Source organism: Fukomys damarensis, unplaced genomic scaffold (genome assembly GCF_012274545.1).
Source record: "Fukomys damarensis isolate Sample0158 unplaced genomic scaffold, DMR_v1.0_HiC HiC_scaffold_2, whole genome shotgun sequence".
NCBI lineage: Eukaryota > Metazoa > Chordata > Mammalia > Rodentia > Bathyergidae > Fukomys > Fukomys damarensis.
The window spans coordinates 45,256,075-45,274,764 of record NW_022900914.1 but is presented as its reverse complement, the minus strand read 5'-3'; the positions used below and the strand labels follow the sequence as shown (position 1 = coordinate 45,274,764).

Genomic DNA, 18,690 nt, shown 5'->3' with positions numbered 1-18,690 from the left:
GTCTGACCTGGAACTCACTATGTAGTTCAGGCTGGTCTCGACCTCACAGCAATCCTCCTGCCTCAGCCTCCAGAGTGCTGGGATTACAGGTGTGCACTACCACACCCGGCTTGTCTCCTTATTTCCCCTGATAATCATTTTGAATACTTTGTGTTTTTTCTTCATTGAGTTTATTGGTACTTTTTAGGTATACAATACAGTTACATTCATGATTGGGATCTTGTACCTTTACATGACAGATCTTGGTTCTCATTTTTTCCCCATACCCCTTGCCCTCCCTTCACCCTCTCCAACCTTCCCTATTTACAAAAACTTTGTTTCCATTATTTTGTTTTCTCACATTTTTCTTTTTCCTTATTTCCTTTCCCCTACCCTTCCCACTTCCCCTATACCTTTAGCCCTTTTCTTCCTATTTTACACTGTCAATTATACCATTTGGATCTTATTATTTATCTTATTATTTTTCACACCAGAGAAACTATTTGGTATTTACACATGTGTGTCTTATTTATTTCACTGAAAAATATGGCCTCAATATGCATCCATTTTCCTATGAATGACTCTAGTTTCTCATTCTTTATGGCTGAATAGTATTCCATTTTACAGACTCTTAACTGATAGGCCATTGTGCTGTTTCCAAGTTTTAGTATTACAACCTGTGCCACTATAAACCTGGGTGAGCATATATCACTGTGGTGTGATTCTTTTAATTCTTTTGGAAAGTTACCCAGCAGAGGAATGGCTGGGTCAAATGGAACCTCTACTCCCAGCTCTTTGAAGTCTCTCCATATTGATTTCCATAGTGGTTGCACCAGTCTGCACTCCCACCAACAATGGAGAAGGGTTCCTTTCTCCCCACAACCCCACCAGCATTTGTTATTGTTTGATTTCTTGATAGCAGCCATTCTTTGTGGGGTGAGGCAGAATCTCAGTGTTGTTTTCATCTGCATCTCTCGAATGACCAGTGATGTGGAACGTTTTTAAATATATTTATGTGCTGCTTTTACTTCTTTGCCTGAGAAATGTCTGTTCATTTCAGATGCCCTTTTTTTTTTTTTGGTACCAGGTATTGAACTTGGGTCTTTCTGCTTACGAGGCAGGCGGCAGAACCACTGAGCTAAACCCCTGTCCCTCAGATGCCCATTTTTTAATTAGGTCTTTATATTTGAGGGGCCTGATTTTTTTTTTTTTTAGTTCTATATATATTTTAGATAATAGTCCTTTGTCTGAGGTGCAGCTGGTAAAAACTTTTATACAGCTTCAGTGTAATTCCGATTGAAATTCCAACAGTATATTTCACAGAATGAGAGAAAATAATCCATTTCAAATAATTTGGGTGCAAGGATTTTGGTTTCTTCCCCTTTGAGGGTGTGTGGGTCAGCTTTGGGAGATTTGGGAGTTGATGGAGGCATTTGTTGTCTTCTTATGCTTCTGTTTTTTGTTTGTGTATTTTTTAGTGAATAGGCTTATGGGTTGATTTTAATGGATAACTCTTAATTCTAATATGAAGTCCTCTTTAGACAATGTCTGCTTTTCAGTGGTGATCTTTGGGCATGGCTGACTATTGGCCTTTGCCTTTGTTCCAGGATCCATTCATCTCCATTTACTTGAGATGGGAGGTTGCAGTGTTTTTGGTTTCCAGGAATGAGTGACAGTGTATTTTATGACCCCAAGGCAGTCTAGATATTGGCATCCCAAGAAAGCCAGTTACTAGCAACAGCTGTGTTTCCTTGGCTGTAGTATTAAAATGGGCATCAATTATAGCATCAAACACAAACTAAGTATTGACAAGTCCTAGTGACCAATAAAGTATCACCATTGACTATAGAAAACAGATCTGCAATTATAGTATGAACAGACTAATTATTGACCTTCTGTTGTCCTATAGTAAATATCTACTAAATGGAACAAGTTTACCTGTGCTGATAATAGAACAGTATTCAACAACAAGAACATAAAATTAACTAGTTTATATAGAGATTCATAAAACTTAGTAATTATACTAATGAAGGCAGAGGGAATGGAGAACCAGTGAATGAAAAAAGCAAAATTTGAAAAGTTAATCAGATAAGAGCAGGAGGAGAGAAAAGTGAGATTGGGGCTCTTTTCAAGGAGTAAACCAAAATTAATTGTGGTAGAGAAAATTTGCAGTAAAGAATAAACAGGAAAAAGAAGAAAAAAGATAATGGAGAGTAAAAATAGAAAATGGAAGATAAGGAAGACCAAAAAAGGGAAAAGGAGATAAAAGAAACTAAAAGTGGGGGGAAAAGGGAGAAAAAACCCTAAACCCCCAAATATCCCAATAAGAAGAGATAAAAATAATTCAAAGTAAAAAAATCAATGAGATTAAGTCAAAAGAAAAATATTCTTTTGTTATTCAGTGAGTGATTTCTTTTCAAAAACGATATTCTTGCAATCCAGTCAGTCGCAATTTTCTGTCTAGCTTTAGGGTCTATGGGTTTTTTACGTGCCCTCCCTATTCCAGAGGTCCACCTGCCCCTTTCTCCTAAGACTGTGGCTACTGCCCAAGCCCAGGTGTGTCCTCCTTCCCACTGGTATATGGGGAATGCAGCAGCTCTCTAGTCTCTGCTGGATGTGGCTGCAGGACCAGGGGTTAGAGTGGGCTGGGTTTTGGTTGCTCTTTTTTTTCCTTTGGACATTGTTCTTGTTCAGGATCAGATTGGTTGATTAGTCCTTACCTCTTCTCCCTGTGCCATGGGAAAGCAAAATGGCTTGAAGTTGGTGGGTGGTTGCACCCATGTGTCAGGAGACTCTGTGCTTGGCCAGGGATTTAGCGCTGGTTCTGCTGTCTGCCTCACAAGCACAAGGTCCCAAGTTTAAACGTCAGTACCAGAAAAAAGAAAAAAAACAAAACAAAAAAAAGGAGACTGTGTTTCTGATGGAAGCCTGCTTGCTTGTGTGTGGGATGGATACCACCTAGGTCTACTTATTCCTTTGTGGGAGGGGTACTGCTTTCTGGCAAGGGTCTGCTCACTCGAGTCATTGAGGGTTGTCACTCATCTGATGTGGGTCTACTTCCTTGAGTGGCTGAGGGGTGCTGTTTGTCTCTTGGAGGTCTGTTTGTTCATATGGATCTGTTATGCTTTCTGTAAACAGATTTCTTATTTCATCCATGCTGTCCTTTAGTTTTTCTGTAACTCCAATTAGTGTTAGCATGATCTAGTGGCTTTTAGATCAATTTTCCTTGCTTTCTTGTTGTTTTTATAGTATCTCTATTTTTGCTTATGCTTCCAGTCTATCCTTAAGGTCTTACATTCTCGCTTCACATTCATCATTTCTGCTGTTCGTATTTTCAGTAGAATTATTTATCTTGGGATATCTATTTGGTACCTTTTCACAGACTCCTTATTTATTTGGTAAATTTGTCATTTATGTTTTGAATGGTCTTGGTTAGTTCTTTTAATTTTTTATTTGAGTCTTCTCTAACCACATTGGTCAGTTTGTTAATTTCACTGTCTCATTATATCATCTTTGGGTACATATTACTTTCTGTTCTTCCTCTCGGATCATTTTGTACAACTCTGGTATTTGGTGTTTGATTTCTTCTCTGTTGCCCCTTGGAAATGCTTTGAGAGCGTTGGGAGTTTTCATAGGCATTTTCTTGCCTTTTTTTTTTCATATTCATGTGGGTGTGGGTGCATGTCCTGAGAGTTGAGGTCAACTAGAGTGATGAAACTTTTGTTGTTGGTGTTGGTGTGAATATCTCTTTAGTTAGATTCTATTTTCCAGTGATGTGATCTTGGTTTTACTTATCAAGAGTCATTGTCTAACACTTCATTCTATTGACTTTAATTGGGTTGAACCCAGTCATTGTGCTGTAAGGAGAGAATTCTTACTGGTTATAACAGCTTCCACAGATCTAGCCATACACTGATCATGAACATTAACTCTTGTTTTGACAATTTCACCTTTTATCAGTGTCTCTTACAAACTAATCTGTTTTGTATTAGTGGTTAGTCTGGGATGTGGAGGGAAGAGGAAAGGAAAAAGAGAAGTAAGTTTGTCAGTAAGAGATTAAGATAAAGGTTAGTGGGTACAAAATGCTAAGAAGTTGGCCTTTGTTGGAAGTATTTTTATAGCTTGAGTAAAGGTTAGTGTTGGGGGTTTGAGAGAATATTTGTGGAGGGGGGAGGAGGGATGCAGCAAGAGAAAGTGTAATTAGGGATTGAAGGAAGCTGTGAGTTTGTCTGAACCTGTTAATATATTTGTAGTTAGTTTTCTTGGGATCCTCTAAACACAGTTCTGTTGAGGGTTACCCTGACATGGCCATGAGTGGTACCGGCCAAGTTAAAGCCCAGAAGCCCAGGTTTACTCTTACTGTCTTTTGTAGAGATATACAGGCACCTGCTGCTGTATATATGTCACATGAAAGGTGGATAAGAAGAGAGAAAAAACAAGGGGCTAGGGAAAATGTGGAAGAACAAAGACAAAAGAATAGGGAGAAAAGAGGAGAAGGGCTGATAGCAGAATAAAGGGGAAAAAAACCCTTAAAAAATAAAAGGTGAAATAAAATATCGTTAAGGAAAGACAGACCAACCAGAGAGACAGACCAACCCAGAGAGAATCCAAAACAGACAAACAAGGAATCCAGCAGAAATCCCCACATGGCTATCACATAGAGCCAGAATGTTCGCACAGTTTTCTTCACATTGTAATCCTAGTCCAGTTGCAGCCAACCTAGCTGGTTTCCCGTCCTGTGGCCTGTTTAATTGGGAGTGGTGAGGGATGTTAGTCTCTTTGGACTTATCTCTTGGCCAAAAGCCATGCTTTGGGCATGGCCATTTGCAGACCTTTTCCTCTGTCTCAGGATCCAACCACCTCAATTAATTTGGGAAGAAGAGGATATGGTGAAGTTTGTCCAACACTTGGTTCTATATCATCCTCTACTTTTGCTCTTCTTGCTGCAGGGCACATCTCCCAGTCTTCTCTGAATTCTCCCTTCAGGAGCCTTCTGTTTAGTATATCACCAGAAGCCCTCTCCCCAGGTGACTTTTTCTGTCCCTTCACCCTCAGACCTTCATCTGCCCCTGGTTCCTCATACAAGCTCTCCACTTTCCAACCCAAGGGAGTTGGTTTAGTTTCTTGGCTTGGCAGAGGGCCTCCTTTACCCCATGCAAGATGGCAGGTGATGGGCAGGATTTCATTCTGAATCAGATTTCTGGCATTTGGGAAAGCATTAAGAAAGCATACAATCTGATCTGGCTCTGTTGAATCTCCTCTAATCCTCTGTCTCCAAGGATGCAATCCACAGTTCCCTGCCAGGGAGCTTGGTTGTCACCCATCATTCAAAGTGTTCAGCCTCTCTCTGTCTAGGGTGAGGGGCTTTCCTTGTCAGTGCCGAGCAGTGGATGCTGGGATGCTGCAGGGACAGTGTTTGGGAAGGTGTTATGGGGAGGGATTGCCTTTTTCGTGTGTGTTGCTGGCTGTCCCTTTCTCTGGTTGCAGTTTGTTGTTTCCCTGTAGCCCTACCTGCATTTAGCTCTCATGCTGGATTTTCTTTTCCAAGTGTGATTTTCTCTTCCACCTATCCTAGCAGTTTGTCTTCTGCAGCGCTACCTCCTTCTCTCAGGCTGTTAGAACCATTCCCAAGATGGCATGTTCAATGGGTAAAGGGTGTGGGGGCAGGAGTGGACCAATGATGGCTCTGTGTCCCTTTATCAACAACTCTGAATTTTTTGAATCTGGGTGTATTTGCCCCCGTAGTTTCAGAATAGTTACATTATCTGGTTTCTCTCTGAGCTTCTCCAGTCACTTCCTTCTTTCATTGGCCATATTAGAATCCTGTTCTAAAGCTATACCTGTAGAGATAATAATGCCATTATTAACCATGAGAAGCTTCCTTAAAACTAAGTCTGATAAATAGGAACTATGCTAAATTCTTCAGTATTTTTGGCTTTTATTTCCCATATATAACATTTTAGTTTGAATAATTTTGATTCTTTTTTTCTTTTTAATCCCCTGTAGTTCTGGGGATTGAACCCAGGGCTTTGTGCATGTTAGGCAAATGCTGTACCACTGAGCTACATCCCCATCAATTTGAATGATTTTGAGAGACTGATATTTGACTTACCGAGAACACCCAGTCATATACACTTAAAATTCTACTTATTTCACCAGTGTGGTATCCTAAGATTAAAAGGTCAGTTTGCCTAAAAACTATGCATACATACAAACTCATACATACAACACACAAACATGTACATAATACCTACAATGGAGAATTAATTCCTCTTGCTTCGATCCATCAACTTAGCAAAAGGGTGCCTTCAGTGTGCTGTCTTTATTTTGGAATGTTTGCCTCCATACTCAATCCTTTATTATTCCTTTTGGGAACTTTTCCTTGGTCTTGTACCTCAGTGGCCCAAGAGAAAGCAGTATTCCTTTGATCCCTTCTCAGTTGCCCTAATTAAAGACATCCACAAAACTTGAGTCTGTAGTGACACCTAACTACTTCCCCAAGCTCATAACTGTAGCTGTCCCATGTATAAGCCCTTTTCTTCCCTTCTAAAACCCTGATCTTTCCCTCCCACCACCATCCTGATGTTATGGTGTCTGCAGCAGAAGGAGTTGGGAAGATGGAGAATACTGTCTGGACACCTGTTCCTCCCTTTACTCAAGGAAGCATAGTGTGCTTTCCCATCATTTCTTGTTTCTGATAGATCTTGCCTTTTTAGTCAACTGTGTAGTTTGCTTTGTGTTCCATAGTGGTCTTCACTCTCCTACCTCATTTTTTCCCTTTGTTTATTCTTCATTAGCTCCTGTGCCTGAGGAGTTTGGGTTGATGGTGTGGTGTGCATATTAGTAATTGTGAGTGTATATGTTCTCATCTCAAGGTAAAAAAGAATAAAAGTTAACAGTGGTGTATAATTACTAGGGCAGAGAAATGGGTTTTAGATGTTGAGCCTGGAGTCTTCTATTTCTGGCTTCCTTTTACTAATGCATAGTATGAGAGATAATGCTGCATCTGTTGAGAGGTGTTGGTAGCATATACAAATGGTCTGTTTTTGGTTATCTCTTAAGCACATTTCAAAAATAGCCTTGATTTTAAAAAGTTGATCTTATATATACTAAAGCTCAGGAGTAAGTATCTACCTAAAATGTAGACTTATTTATAAACTACTGCAAAAGAGCTTTTGTGTGAACAAAAAATTTCTGTGCTGAAGCCAGTATATCTTAAGTACTTCACATTTGATAATTAATTACAATAAAATTTTTGCTAATATATTTTTTCCCCTCTCCATAGGAAGGTGCTTTTGCACTTGTATTTAAAAGTGTTCATTTTCCTGGGCAAGCAGTTGGCACAAGGTACATTTTAAATCTAATATGACTAATAAATTACATATTTTGAAACATTTTGGAACATTTGAGTTACATGGTTATTCGTGGTAGTCTGTAAATGATGACCATTTACTATAAAGGTTCTGTGCTTAGATAGTCATGTGAATATATTTTCATATAATCCTTCTTATGTATTGTACCACTCTTTCATTTAGCAGAATATCTTAATAAAGCAAATACATTTGGCACTTATGATTTGCCTTTTGTGTTTGGGGTGACACTATCATTACTTTGTGAATTTGGGTACTGAGTATTATTCTCTAATTATAGTCCTAAAACATTAACTTTCTCCATATTTTTTGAAGCATATATTTCTGATAGGTTCTTAGATAATTGTACTATCATTGCTTTTGCTAGTATTTTTATTTATTTATTTATTTATTTATTTATTTATTTATTTATTTATTTTGTTGCTAGTATGTTTACATGTAGTCATGAAGTTGAGAATAGTGAGGAGTATTAAGGTTTGATAAGAGAAAAAGATGTCTTTAAAGGCAGTATGACTAAGAAGAAGGACTAATGAGTCGTATATTGGCATCTGGGGTACAATTGAAAGAGAAGTTTTATTTATTTAAAAGGAGAAAAAAATAAAAGGAGAAAAATTTTAAATATAGCATGGAACAGGAGTTGGCCAACTTATCCTGGAATGAGAATAAGTTGGCAAATTTATTCAGGAATTATAGTAAATACCTCAGGCTTCCTGGGCTGTGCAGCCTCTTAGGTAGCTACTCAGTGTTGGTCTGATGTGAGAGTAGTCATGGGATGTTTATAATAGATTGGGCATGGCTGTATTCCAGTAAAACTTTCTTTAATATAATATCAAAGTTTCCTTTAAAAATAAATAAATATAATTAAAACAAAAATTGTAGAAATAGGCACTGAGATCTGTGGATCTTAGTTTGCTGACCTGGTTGTTTTGATATATCTAAAACTGAGTTTAGAGGAAGAATTAATACATTACTTGAAGAGAATTGGCTAAATTCAAGTTTTATATTGCTAGCACATTATTTATAAAAAAAGGTTTCATTCTAATCCATTTTTCAATTACAGGAGAGGTAGCCCCCTATTGATTGGCGTTCGGAGTGAACATAAGCTCTCTACTGATCACATTCCAATACTCTATAGAACAGGTAAACCTGCTTTAGCTTCATGCTGTGGGGAAAACATGGAAGCTGAGTGCAGTGAATATAAAGAATTCTTTTCCTTAAACTCAAATAAATGCCCCTTTGGCTTAAACCATATGTATATATCTGTATATATATAGTTCTGTCTAGACTTGAAAAAGGTTTATTTTTGTGAGTTCTCTGACGAGTAGAACTTTTTTTCTGTTGTATATCCTTAGCTAGGACTCAGATTGGATCAAAATTCACACGGTGGGGATCACAGGGAGAAAGAGGTGGGAAATGCACTCTGCATGAATGGGAAGGAATCTTACCCTCTTTTGTTCATTCTTTACTAATTCTTTGTTCTTGGAGTGAATGAATGTGCTGGGCCTCTAAAAAAGTGCTTATTTTATGGGGAAACATATTTTGACTTTTTTTTTCTGATTTGCAGAATATATTTTGTCTGTTTGCTTTTGGCATTTAGAAAATTGCTTCTAATTTTTTTTAATCTGAAGTATGAGGACATAGTCAAAGTTGTATTTTTTATGTTTTAAAAATACTTAGATATATGCTTAAATTAGGAAAAGAGCACCCTGTGCTAGTTTGAACAAAGTGGTAGTTATTTTAGTAACTTAGCCTAACTTTTAACTGAAATACTCTTTATTTTATGCATGAAATTTTATATTTACATTTAATATTTTGATTGGTTTTATTTGAATTAAGAGTTACTATTCTTTATGTTTGAAGTTAATTTTTTGAATATGACTTTCAGCTATATAAACTCTAGACCATTTTAGTGATGTGTTTACATAGAAAAGTAAAGCAACAACAGTATGCTCTTTCTGTTTACTTACGGTTAAAAGCTTTCCATGTAAAAAGTAGGGAGAGGTAGACTCAGGAAATTGAAATGTGTATTATTAGTGTTTAATTCTTGGTTTCTATTTATTTATTTATCTATGGTACTGGGGATCGAACTCAGGACTTTCTGCTTGCAAGGCAGGCGTGGTGCCACTGAGCTAAATCCCCAGTTCTAGTTCTTGGTTTCTGGAAAACCGGTACTTTTCAAAGTACTGTATTTTTAATGGCTACTCCTTCACTCTTTTATTTAGAACAGAAAATTATTTTCTTAAGTAACTTTAGTCCTAAGATAGTAGTTAGAACTTCTTTTCTCTCCCTATCATTGCTTTCCCTAGCCACTGGTCTTTCCAAAAGAAAACTGCCAGTGAGGATATAGAATGTGTGTCTAGAGTTTCAGATTTCTGTTAATAACTCAACTTGTGTATATATTATCTATATGTGTTACCTTGTAGGTTGTCTTAGGCAACTTTTAGAAATAGTGGAAAAACCATAGTTAAGGTCTTAAGACGTTAAAAGAAAAATTTTATCGTGACAAATTGTGTTTGATAAGCTTTATTTCTGTAGCTCCTAGTAGGTAATGTGTGGTTCAGTGAAACTTAGTTAAATGAATAGCCTCTTATTGAATGGACTAAGTAAAGAGAGAACTCTGGACTGGTGTTTAGGCTTTTGTCATTTCCTTTGGGTGTGACCAAGAAAGCCACTTTTCTTTCTGTAGAACAGGGATGATAATTGTATTCACTTCGTGAGTAATCAATATATGGGAAAACATTCTGTATATATTAAGAGTTGTGTAGATGTTATTTAAACAGGTAGTGATATACTTTGTTCTTTTAAATTTTTAATATACTTCTATTGTTTGAAGAATGATATCAGTGTTTGGAATGAAATTCAATCCTGTTGGGACATATTATAAGAAAAGCTAATTGTATTATTTTTGAAAGGTAGGTGTTGGGCAGTCTTTCTACTTTTTTTTTGTTGTTTGAGTTTAGGTACATTACATAGTGTAGGCTGAACTCATAGTCCTCTCTCCTCAGTGCTGTGATTACAAGCATATACTACTGTGCCTGCTGCCTTCCACTTGTTAATTCATTTTTGGGGGTTAGTTGAAGTGGGGTACTGGGGCTTGAAGCAGGGTTTTGCACATGCTAGGTAAACCCTGTACCACTTAACACCTCTAGTCCCTTTCACTTTTTTCTTTGTTGAGTAAATGCAATTTTTTTTTTGTAAAATACAGTTTTTGACGGACGGTTCTAGAGTTTTGTCAAAGGCAGTTTAACTACTGCTGTAATCAACATACAGAAAATTCTCATCAAAATGTTCCCTTGAGGGCTGGAGATTTAGCTCAGTGGTTCTGACGCCTGCCTCGCAAGCACAAGGACCTGGGTTCGATCCCCAGTACCAAAAAAAAAAAAAATTCCCTGAGTTGTATCTTTGTAATCAACTCTTGTTCCATTCATCACCTGAAAAACGCTGTTTTATGTTTCTATAGTATTATCATTTTTAGGATATCATTTTATAGTTAGTTTTTAAAATTTGATAGCTTGTAAAACACACCAACTAATCAGATGTGGAGAACTTTGTACATTTCTAAGAATAATTATTACAAGTCGTTGTACATGCATTTTAGAGGATAGGTGTGATATGCATTTTTACAAATATATGGTATTCTGTGGTTGTTGTATCTATAGGTTTTAAGGTCATCTGTGTTCTGGCCTTGGAGAAGGGGCTTTTTTGTAGAACATTTATATAGTCTTTAGCACATAGATTTTTTTTCTAGATTAGGCTAATTCAACTTCACAATTCCTCATTTTCATTTTAATTGTGAATGAACAAAAAAACATTATTCTCATTAATTTGACAATTAAAAATTAAAAATGTCAAAATTCTGAAGTGCTAGAGTTAAAAAGGTATTGCCATTATAAAAGTACCATAGTTTACCCTGACTTATTATAAGAAGTGTAAGGAAACAGTTTTAAGACAGGAGAGATTCTTTCCTGTGTCTAACAGTAGTTGCCACATAGGATGTTCAATGGCTAGAGAGTGATAATGTATCTTTGCTTTGTTTTAAAATCAAAATTAATTTAGACCACATGGTTTGTTATGCTTTCTATTAAAAGCTAGAGAAGTTTTGTAATAATAAAATTAATTTGCCACTAGTCTTTATTTTTTATTGCATAGTTTTGATATTTTTAATGTAATTTTTTTTGGTAAGCATAGGAGCAAAAATGTATATATATTAAGTTTATCATGTTTATATATTAAGTCCATCAATCTTATATAAAGTAAGATTATATTTTTAATGAAAAGTTCATAATATTAATGAATTATTGGATTTTACCTAGGAAATAACTATTACATTAAAAAATTTAGAGTGTAGCACTATTATCTGCCACGCATTATTTTATGGTTGCTATTTCACTCTATATTTTTTTGTCTGTTCTTATTGGCTTACTGCATGGAAAAAGGTGGTCTTCCTGGCATTTTAAAATTGCTGAAATTATTTTGTGTTGCTATGTTTTTTTTTTTTTTTTTGTTGATTTTGTAAAAATTTATGTATGTTTCTAAATTAACCATGATCTTCTACATATTTACCAATTCATATTAACTATATGTGCTAGGCAAAGATAAGAAAGGAAGCTGTAATCTCTCTCGTGTGGATAGCACGACTTGCCTTTTCCCTGTTGAAGAAAAAGCGGTAGAGTATTACTTTGCTTCTGATGCAAGGTGAGTATCCTTAATTCATTCAAAGAGAATTTTTAGTAAAATTTCTCATGCTATATAATAAATGAAGAAGTCATTTTGTATAAATCTAGTCAGGCTTTATTAAAGAACTTTTTCTTCTTTTTTGTTACTAGGGATCAAACCCAAGGCTTTATGCATTCTAGGCAAGCCACTGACATATATTCCCAGCTCTGAAACTTTTTTATTTTTGCTACTGGGGATCGATCTCAGGACCTTGTGCGACACCACTGAGTTAAATCTCTGGCCCTCTAAAGCTTTCCTAATTAATGAGTATAGTAACCTTTTGGAGATGGGGCTATAAGTGCACTTTTTCCCCTACTTTGAAGCATGTAGTTTGGTTTACCAAGAATACAAATAGTCCTGAGACTTGTTCCAGTACAATACTTTAGAGTGCTTATATATTCTCTCTCTCTCCGTCTTCCTCTCTCAGGTTACCCAGATTTTGTAGAGAGGAGAAATTTTAATTATTAATATTATTGTTATTATTTGTAGTGCAGTGTTTGAACCCAGGGCATTGTGCATGCTCGGTAAACACTCTTTAACACTGAGCTAGATTAGAGAATAGAATAGCTTAGTTGGTATCACACCAGTTATAGTATACTAGCTGAGCCATTTTACTTTTATTCTAACATGGACATTTATCTTGTACATTTAAAAGAAACTTATAGCATAATCACTTCAATAAGGGAATAATACTAGGCTAAGAGATTATATGAACTATAGCAGTTCAAATTCCTGGGAGGTATTTGAGTCACTCACTACAGTTGAAAATAAAAGATAATAAAAATTTAAAAATGAAACCATGTAGGACTTAAGGGAATTATTACCTCAGTGGAAAACAAGCTTCATTGTTTTCTAATTTTGTAGACGTGTCATTGCTGTCATTAAATGGTTTGTTACAGAATTGACAGTTATAGTTTAAACTGGAGATTACAGACATGATCAATCTTTTTATTCATTCTTGCATTCATATTGAACACTCTGAATGAAGCCATATGTTAGTTTCAGGAGATCATAGTGAATAAGAAGTGAAAATACTTGTCCATATGGAGCACTTCCATAATGGAAGGGACAAGTTTTAAACAATAATCACACAAATAAAAAATTTCTACTGTAACAAGAACTGCAAAATGCTTAGAATAGGGTAATAGGGTGATTTATCCCCTTATGGGTAGATTTCTTTAAGAACATGAAGGTAGAACTGAGAACTAAGGAGAAATTAGGATTTAATTAGGTGAAGAAGTAGAGGGAAGAACATGCATTTTTCTGCTGATTGCTCATTCTTTGAGAGTTCGAGAGAGATGTGCATGTGTCTGGAGTAGAGAGTGAGAGGAAATTTGGTTAGAAGGAGGTGTAGGGGTCATGATAATGTATTTAGGTGTTTTCCATAAGTGCATAGAAGCCATCAATGGTCTTTTGGGTAAGAGAGAAGAAAGCTTTGATTATAGAGTTACCTTTTGATACCAATTTTGGCAGAAAACTGAATAAATGGATGGAGATAAAAGAGAACTTGGAGGGGATTAGCTAGGAGGATACTACAATAGCCAGCCACAGCACTGGCAGCAGTGTGTACTCATTTGTGGTGGTGTATATAGCAGGAAGCTTTGAGAAATGTTTGGGGTTTAAAATTGCAGGATTTGGTGATGGATAGATAAGAGGAAATATCCAGGACTTTTGATCTAATCTAATCTGGTTAAGTTGTTGTACAGAGATCCTCTTATTTTTTGTCCACAATAACCTCCTCCCTCACTGCCCTGTAGGTGATGTCATTGTCAGAAAGTTAACAGAGGTACCGCAAGATTATAGCGTTTTTATTTAAATTTAGTCCTTGTGTCCTAAAGATAGTTTTGTTTGTAATACTGACCCTTGGTTATTGACGGTAATATCTCTGAACATTTTATAGTGCTGTCATAGAACATACCAACCGAGTCATCTTTCTAGAAGATGATGATGTTGCAGCAGTGGTAGATGGCCGTCTTTCTATCCATCGAATTAAACGAACTGCACAAGATCATCCTGGAAGAGCTGTACAGACCCTCCAGATGGAACTCCAGCAGATCATGAAGGGTGAAAGTTTTTGTTATGTTATAGCTTGGTGTCCTTAAAAAAAAAAGGAGGCATTCTATTTCCTGTCCACTTTTGAACCTAATAAGGATGTTGAGTGGAACCTTCCACATGATTAGTGAGAGGGCAACCCCAGAAAAACAGATGATTTTTCAGAAAAATTATCTGCTGGTCTTAACAATAGTTCTTTAAAGTAGTTCATGGTTTTGTATTTTAACATTATAAAAAGAGATTATTTTAATGGTACCTGATTTTTTTGGGGGGCGGGTACTGGGTATCAAACTCAGGACCTTGTGCTTGTGAGGCAGGCAGCAGAACCACTGAGCTAAATCCTTGGCCCAGTACCTGATATTTTACATACTCTTAAAATATATATTAGTGTATTTTCTGGTACTTTGTATTCTCCCTCTGCTTCAGTTTTTTCATTTGTGAGATGGGACAGTAGAACCTACTTCATTAAGGATGTGTGACAATTAAGAGGGTTAGTTATGTACAATAATTAAGACAGTGGCATACTTGGTGCCATAATATTTGCTGCTATTAACCATTATGATTATTTTGATTTTGATTTTTCTATTTTCTGATTGGATTGTGGTGGGAATAAAAACTAACATTAACAGCTATGTCAAGTTCCTTGTTAATATTAACCCACATTACAGTCCACACTATGAAGTAAATGCTGTTGTTATTTTACAGGCTAAGAAATTTCCCTAGTTGAGATAATAAAGGATAGAACCACGATTTAAGCCTAGGTCTGACTCCAAAAATTAAGCTTGTCATTTTCTTGGTTTGTTATAACTGTACATTTTAGGTGTGAAGTAAATAATAGTGACTTTTCCTCCATACTTGTTTATTTTTCTTAACATAGAGTAAAATATATTCATCTAGTTCTTTAGTATATGAATATTATTGTCATTACATGGCATTTTGTTTCATTTATCAGGCTAAAGGAGATAGACTTTTAGTTATGTACAAATTTCTTATTCTTGGGTTTATTAATTTTTGTTTTAATTATCTAATTTACTACTTTAGGCAACTTCAGTTCATTTATGCAGAAGGAAATTTTTGAGCAGCCAGAATCTGTTGTGAACACAATGAGAGGAAGAGTCAACTTTGATGACTATACTGGTAAGACATGAATTATTATTATTATTTTTTTAAAATTAACTTTATTGGTATATTTTAGGTGTGCATTATGATCACATTCATCTGGGAATTTGAACCTGCACATGATGTATCTTAGTTCTTTTTTTTCCCCATTTCCTTTCCCTCCTTCACCCTTCCACCCATTCCTGTTTACAAAAGCTTTGTTTCTGTTCTTTCCTTCTTTTCTCAGAGCTCCCCCACCCATTTTCTCTTCTTTGAACCTCTGCTTCCTATTTCAATTTCACATTATCTGTTGTACATTTTGGTCCTTATTTATACTTTCATTTTCTCACACCAGAGAAATGATTTGGTATATACCTGTGTGTCCTGTTTATTTCACTTAAGAGTATGGCTTTGATATGCATCCATTTAGCTATAAATGTCTCTAGTTTATCATTCTTTATGGCTGAGTAGTACTCCATTTTAGAAAAAAAATCTAATCTTTATCCAATCATGATGGGCATTTGGGTTGTTTCAAAGCTTTAGCTATTACAAACTCTGCCACTATAAACATGGGTATGCATATATCACTGTGGTATGATGCTTCTAATTCTTTTGGGAAGATATCTAGCAGCAGAATAGCTAGGTCAAATAGAACTTCTAATTCTAGTGTTTTGAGGAATCTCCACACTGATTTCCACAGTGGTTGTACCAGTTTACACTCACCAACAGTAGAGAAGGGTTCTTTTTTCCCCACAGCCCCATCAGCATTTGTAGGTTGATTTTTTGATAACAGCCATTCTTTCTGGAGTGAGGTAAAATCTCAGCATTGTCTTTATTTGCATCTGTTGACCAGTGATATTGAACATGTTTTATATGTTTATTTGCTGTGTCTACTTTTTTTTTTGTTCCGGGGATCGGACTCAGGACCTTGCTTGGAGGTTGGCTTCAGCACCACTGAGCTAAATTTCCAGCCCTGCTGTTTCTACTTCTTTGTCTGAGAAATGTCTGCTCATTTCACATGCCCATTTTTGGACTGGGTCTTTACATTGCGGGGGGGGGTCTGATTTTTTTAAATTCATCATATAGTGTAGATAGTAGACCTTTGTCTGAGGAACAGCTAGTAAAAATTTCTCATGAAAATAGAGATGGTGACCATAATGAAAGACATGATTAATAACTCTAGAGCAGATACAGACAAAAAATAAAAAATAGAGGAGCTGAGGAAAATAATAGAAACCATGAACACCTAGCATAGGAAAGAATTGGAAAGCCTAAAACACATCCAAGAAGATATCTAAGAAATTAAAAATTCCATTGAAAGTTTCCTCAGCAGAATAAGAGAATGTAAGGACAGAATTTCAGATATTATTTTGAAGTCTCTTGCAGTGGTTGCCATTAGCAACCCACAAAGTTCAGTGTCCTTGTAGCCTGGTAGAGTAACTATGAGTGCCAGCTGTCATTGGAGGCTTGTCCTTCAGTATATGATTCTACTTATATGGGGTATCTAGAATAACCAGATTCATGGAGACAGAGAGTAGATTAATGATTAGGGCAGATCAGTGGCACCCAGGTGCCCGGAGTGGGGAAAAGAAGAGTTACTGTTTAGTGGGTATAGTTTCAGTTTGGGATGATGTAAAAGTGTGGAGATGGACAATACTGTTGTTTGTACAAAGGTGTGAATGTGCTCAATGCAGCTGAATTGTGTGCCTAGAAACAGTTAAAATGGTAAATTTTATAATTGGGCCCCTGCTGTTACTTCAAGGTGATAGTTCTGGGCACTGAGTTCTAAGAATGAGACCCGGTCTTTTTGCTAGAAACTTACATGTATTGGCTAGGTTTCCTATATATATAAATAAGCAAAAGTATAAACTTCCCCAGAGGTCTTTTAGGTGATTCTGTTGCTGTGCAGGATAACCTTTATCTTCTTACATGTTAAGGTGGCGGTCAAAGTGCAACAGTAGTCTTGGTGGAAATACTCTCCAGACGACATGTCCTGGAAGTTTATGAAATGTATGACTACAAACTGCTAGTTTCAAAGTCGTGTCATAGACAAGAGTAAACTATAGAAAAGTGATAACTGGGATAGCATTGCCCTTAAGGTTTGAATAATTTTGAAGGGGGGATGAATATATAGTTAATTACTTAACAAAAAGTAAAATACGATAATATGGTGTTAGAAATTGCATTTTAATATTGAATTTGGGGAAAACAGAAAATGAGTCTGCTTGTGAAAGAGGCTTTCAGATCAGGGAAGACTTCATGAAGAAGGAAAGGATGGATTTTGAAAGATTTGGATGGTTTAAATAGGTGAGTCAGACAAATATTCAGTTGTGGAGAACATTAGCTAAAGTGAGATGATAGAAAGCTATTAGGAAGGTTTTTTTTTTTTTTTCTTTTTATTGAGGTTATTGGTACAAATTAGGAATACAATACAATTACATTCATCATTGGGATGCTGCACCTTTACATAATAGGTCTTGATTCTCATTTTTCCCCTTGTCCCTGCCCTCCCTTCAACAAATATTCAGTTGTGGAGAACATTAGCTAAAGTGAGATGATAGAAAGCTATTAGGAAGGTTTTTTTTTTTTTTTCTTTTTATTGAGGTTATTGGTACAAATTAGGAATACAATACAATTACATTCATCATTGGGATGCTGCACCTTTACATAATAGGTCTTGATTCTCATTTTTCCCCTTGTCCCTGCCCTCCCTTCAACCCCTCCTCTCCTCCCCATTTACAAACACTTTATTTCCATTTTTTCAGTTTCTCATATTTTTTTCCTCTCCCTTATTACCTTTCCCCCACCCTTCCCACTTTCCTTACACCTTTAGCCCTTCACTTCCTATTTCACATTATTAATTATCTCATTAGGATCCTGTGTACTATTATAGTTTTTCACACCAAAGAAACTATTCGGTATTTCAGTTAAAGAAGTCTCTGTATGAACATTAAAAATAGGGAATCCTAAAATAAAACTAAAAAGGAAAGTAAAAGAGAAAAGGCAATAATGTAACATCAAAATAAGCCTTAATTCTGGAGATGAAAATGGTCCCTGAACATATTTAAATTGCTTCTCGCTCTTATAGTCTTATCTTACTCTTTTTTTCATAAATTATAGATCTTCAGCAGATTCCATTAAAAAAAAAAACAAAAAAACAACAACAAAGAAAAGAATAATATCCAGACAACAGCAAAGTTCTGTTGCTGTTGTGGTACCTGGCACCATTTTTTTCTATTAGCTTCTTAATCATCATCTGGAAAGAGAACATTCTAGAGTAATATCATTAAATGTAGCTCTGATAAAGCACGGTCCTTACTATGTGTCATAAAGCAGGTACTAGATATTTTTCATTCATAGAGGTATGATACAGTACCATCCTACATCAATAATACTAGATTCAGTTTTGGTTTGAAATTTACTTTGTCTGCAAATAAGATTGCTACCCGTTTTTTTCTGGGCTCCTGTCACATGG

The 18,690-nt window shown here is 36.0% G+C and overlaps 1 protein-coding gene across 2 annotated transcripts in view; it reads left to right on the top strand.

The window, feature by feature from the left end:
* The window catches only part of Gfpt1 (glutamine--fructose-6-phosphate transaminase 1), a 66,597-nt gene that overhangs the window by 24,757 nt on the left and 23,150 nt on the right, over positions 1-18,690 (top strand). The window contains exons 7-12 of one of the 2 annotated variants that reach the window (XM_033764493.1): positions 7,265-7,326; positions 8,410-8,489; positions 8,702-8,755; positions 11,939-12,044; positions 13,966-14,129; positions 15,159-15,254. In XM_033764493.1, the coding sequence (XP_033620384.1) occupies positions 7,265-7,326; positions 8,410-8,489; positions 8,702-8,755; positions 11,939-12,044; positions 13,966-14,129; positions 15,159-15,254 (562 nt within the window). The remainder of the gene's footprint in view (positions 1-7,264; positions 7,327-8,409; positions 8,490-8,701; positions 8,756-11,938; positions 12,045-13,965; positions 14,130-15,158; positions 15,255-18,690) is intronic. The other variant, XM_010609691.2, reaches the window with a different exon arrangement.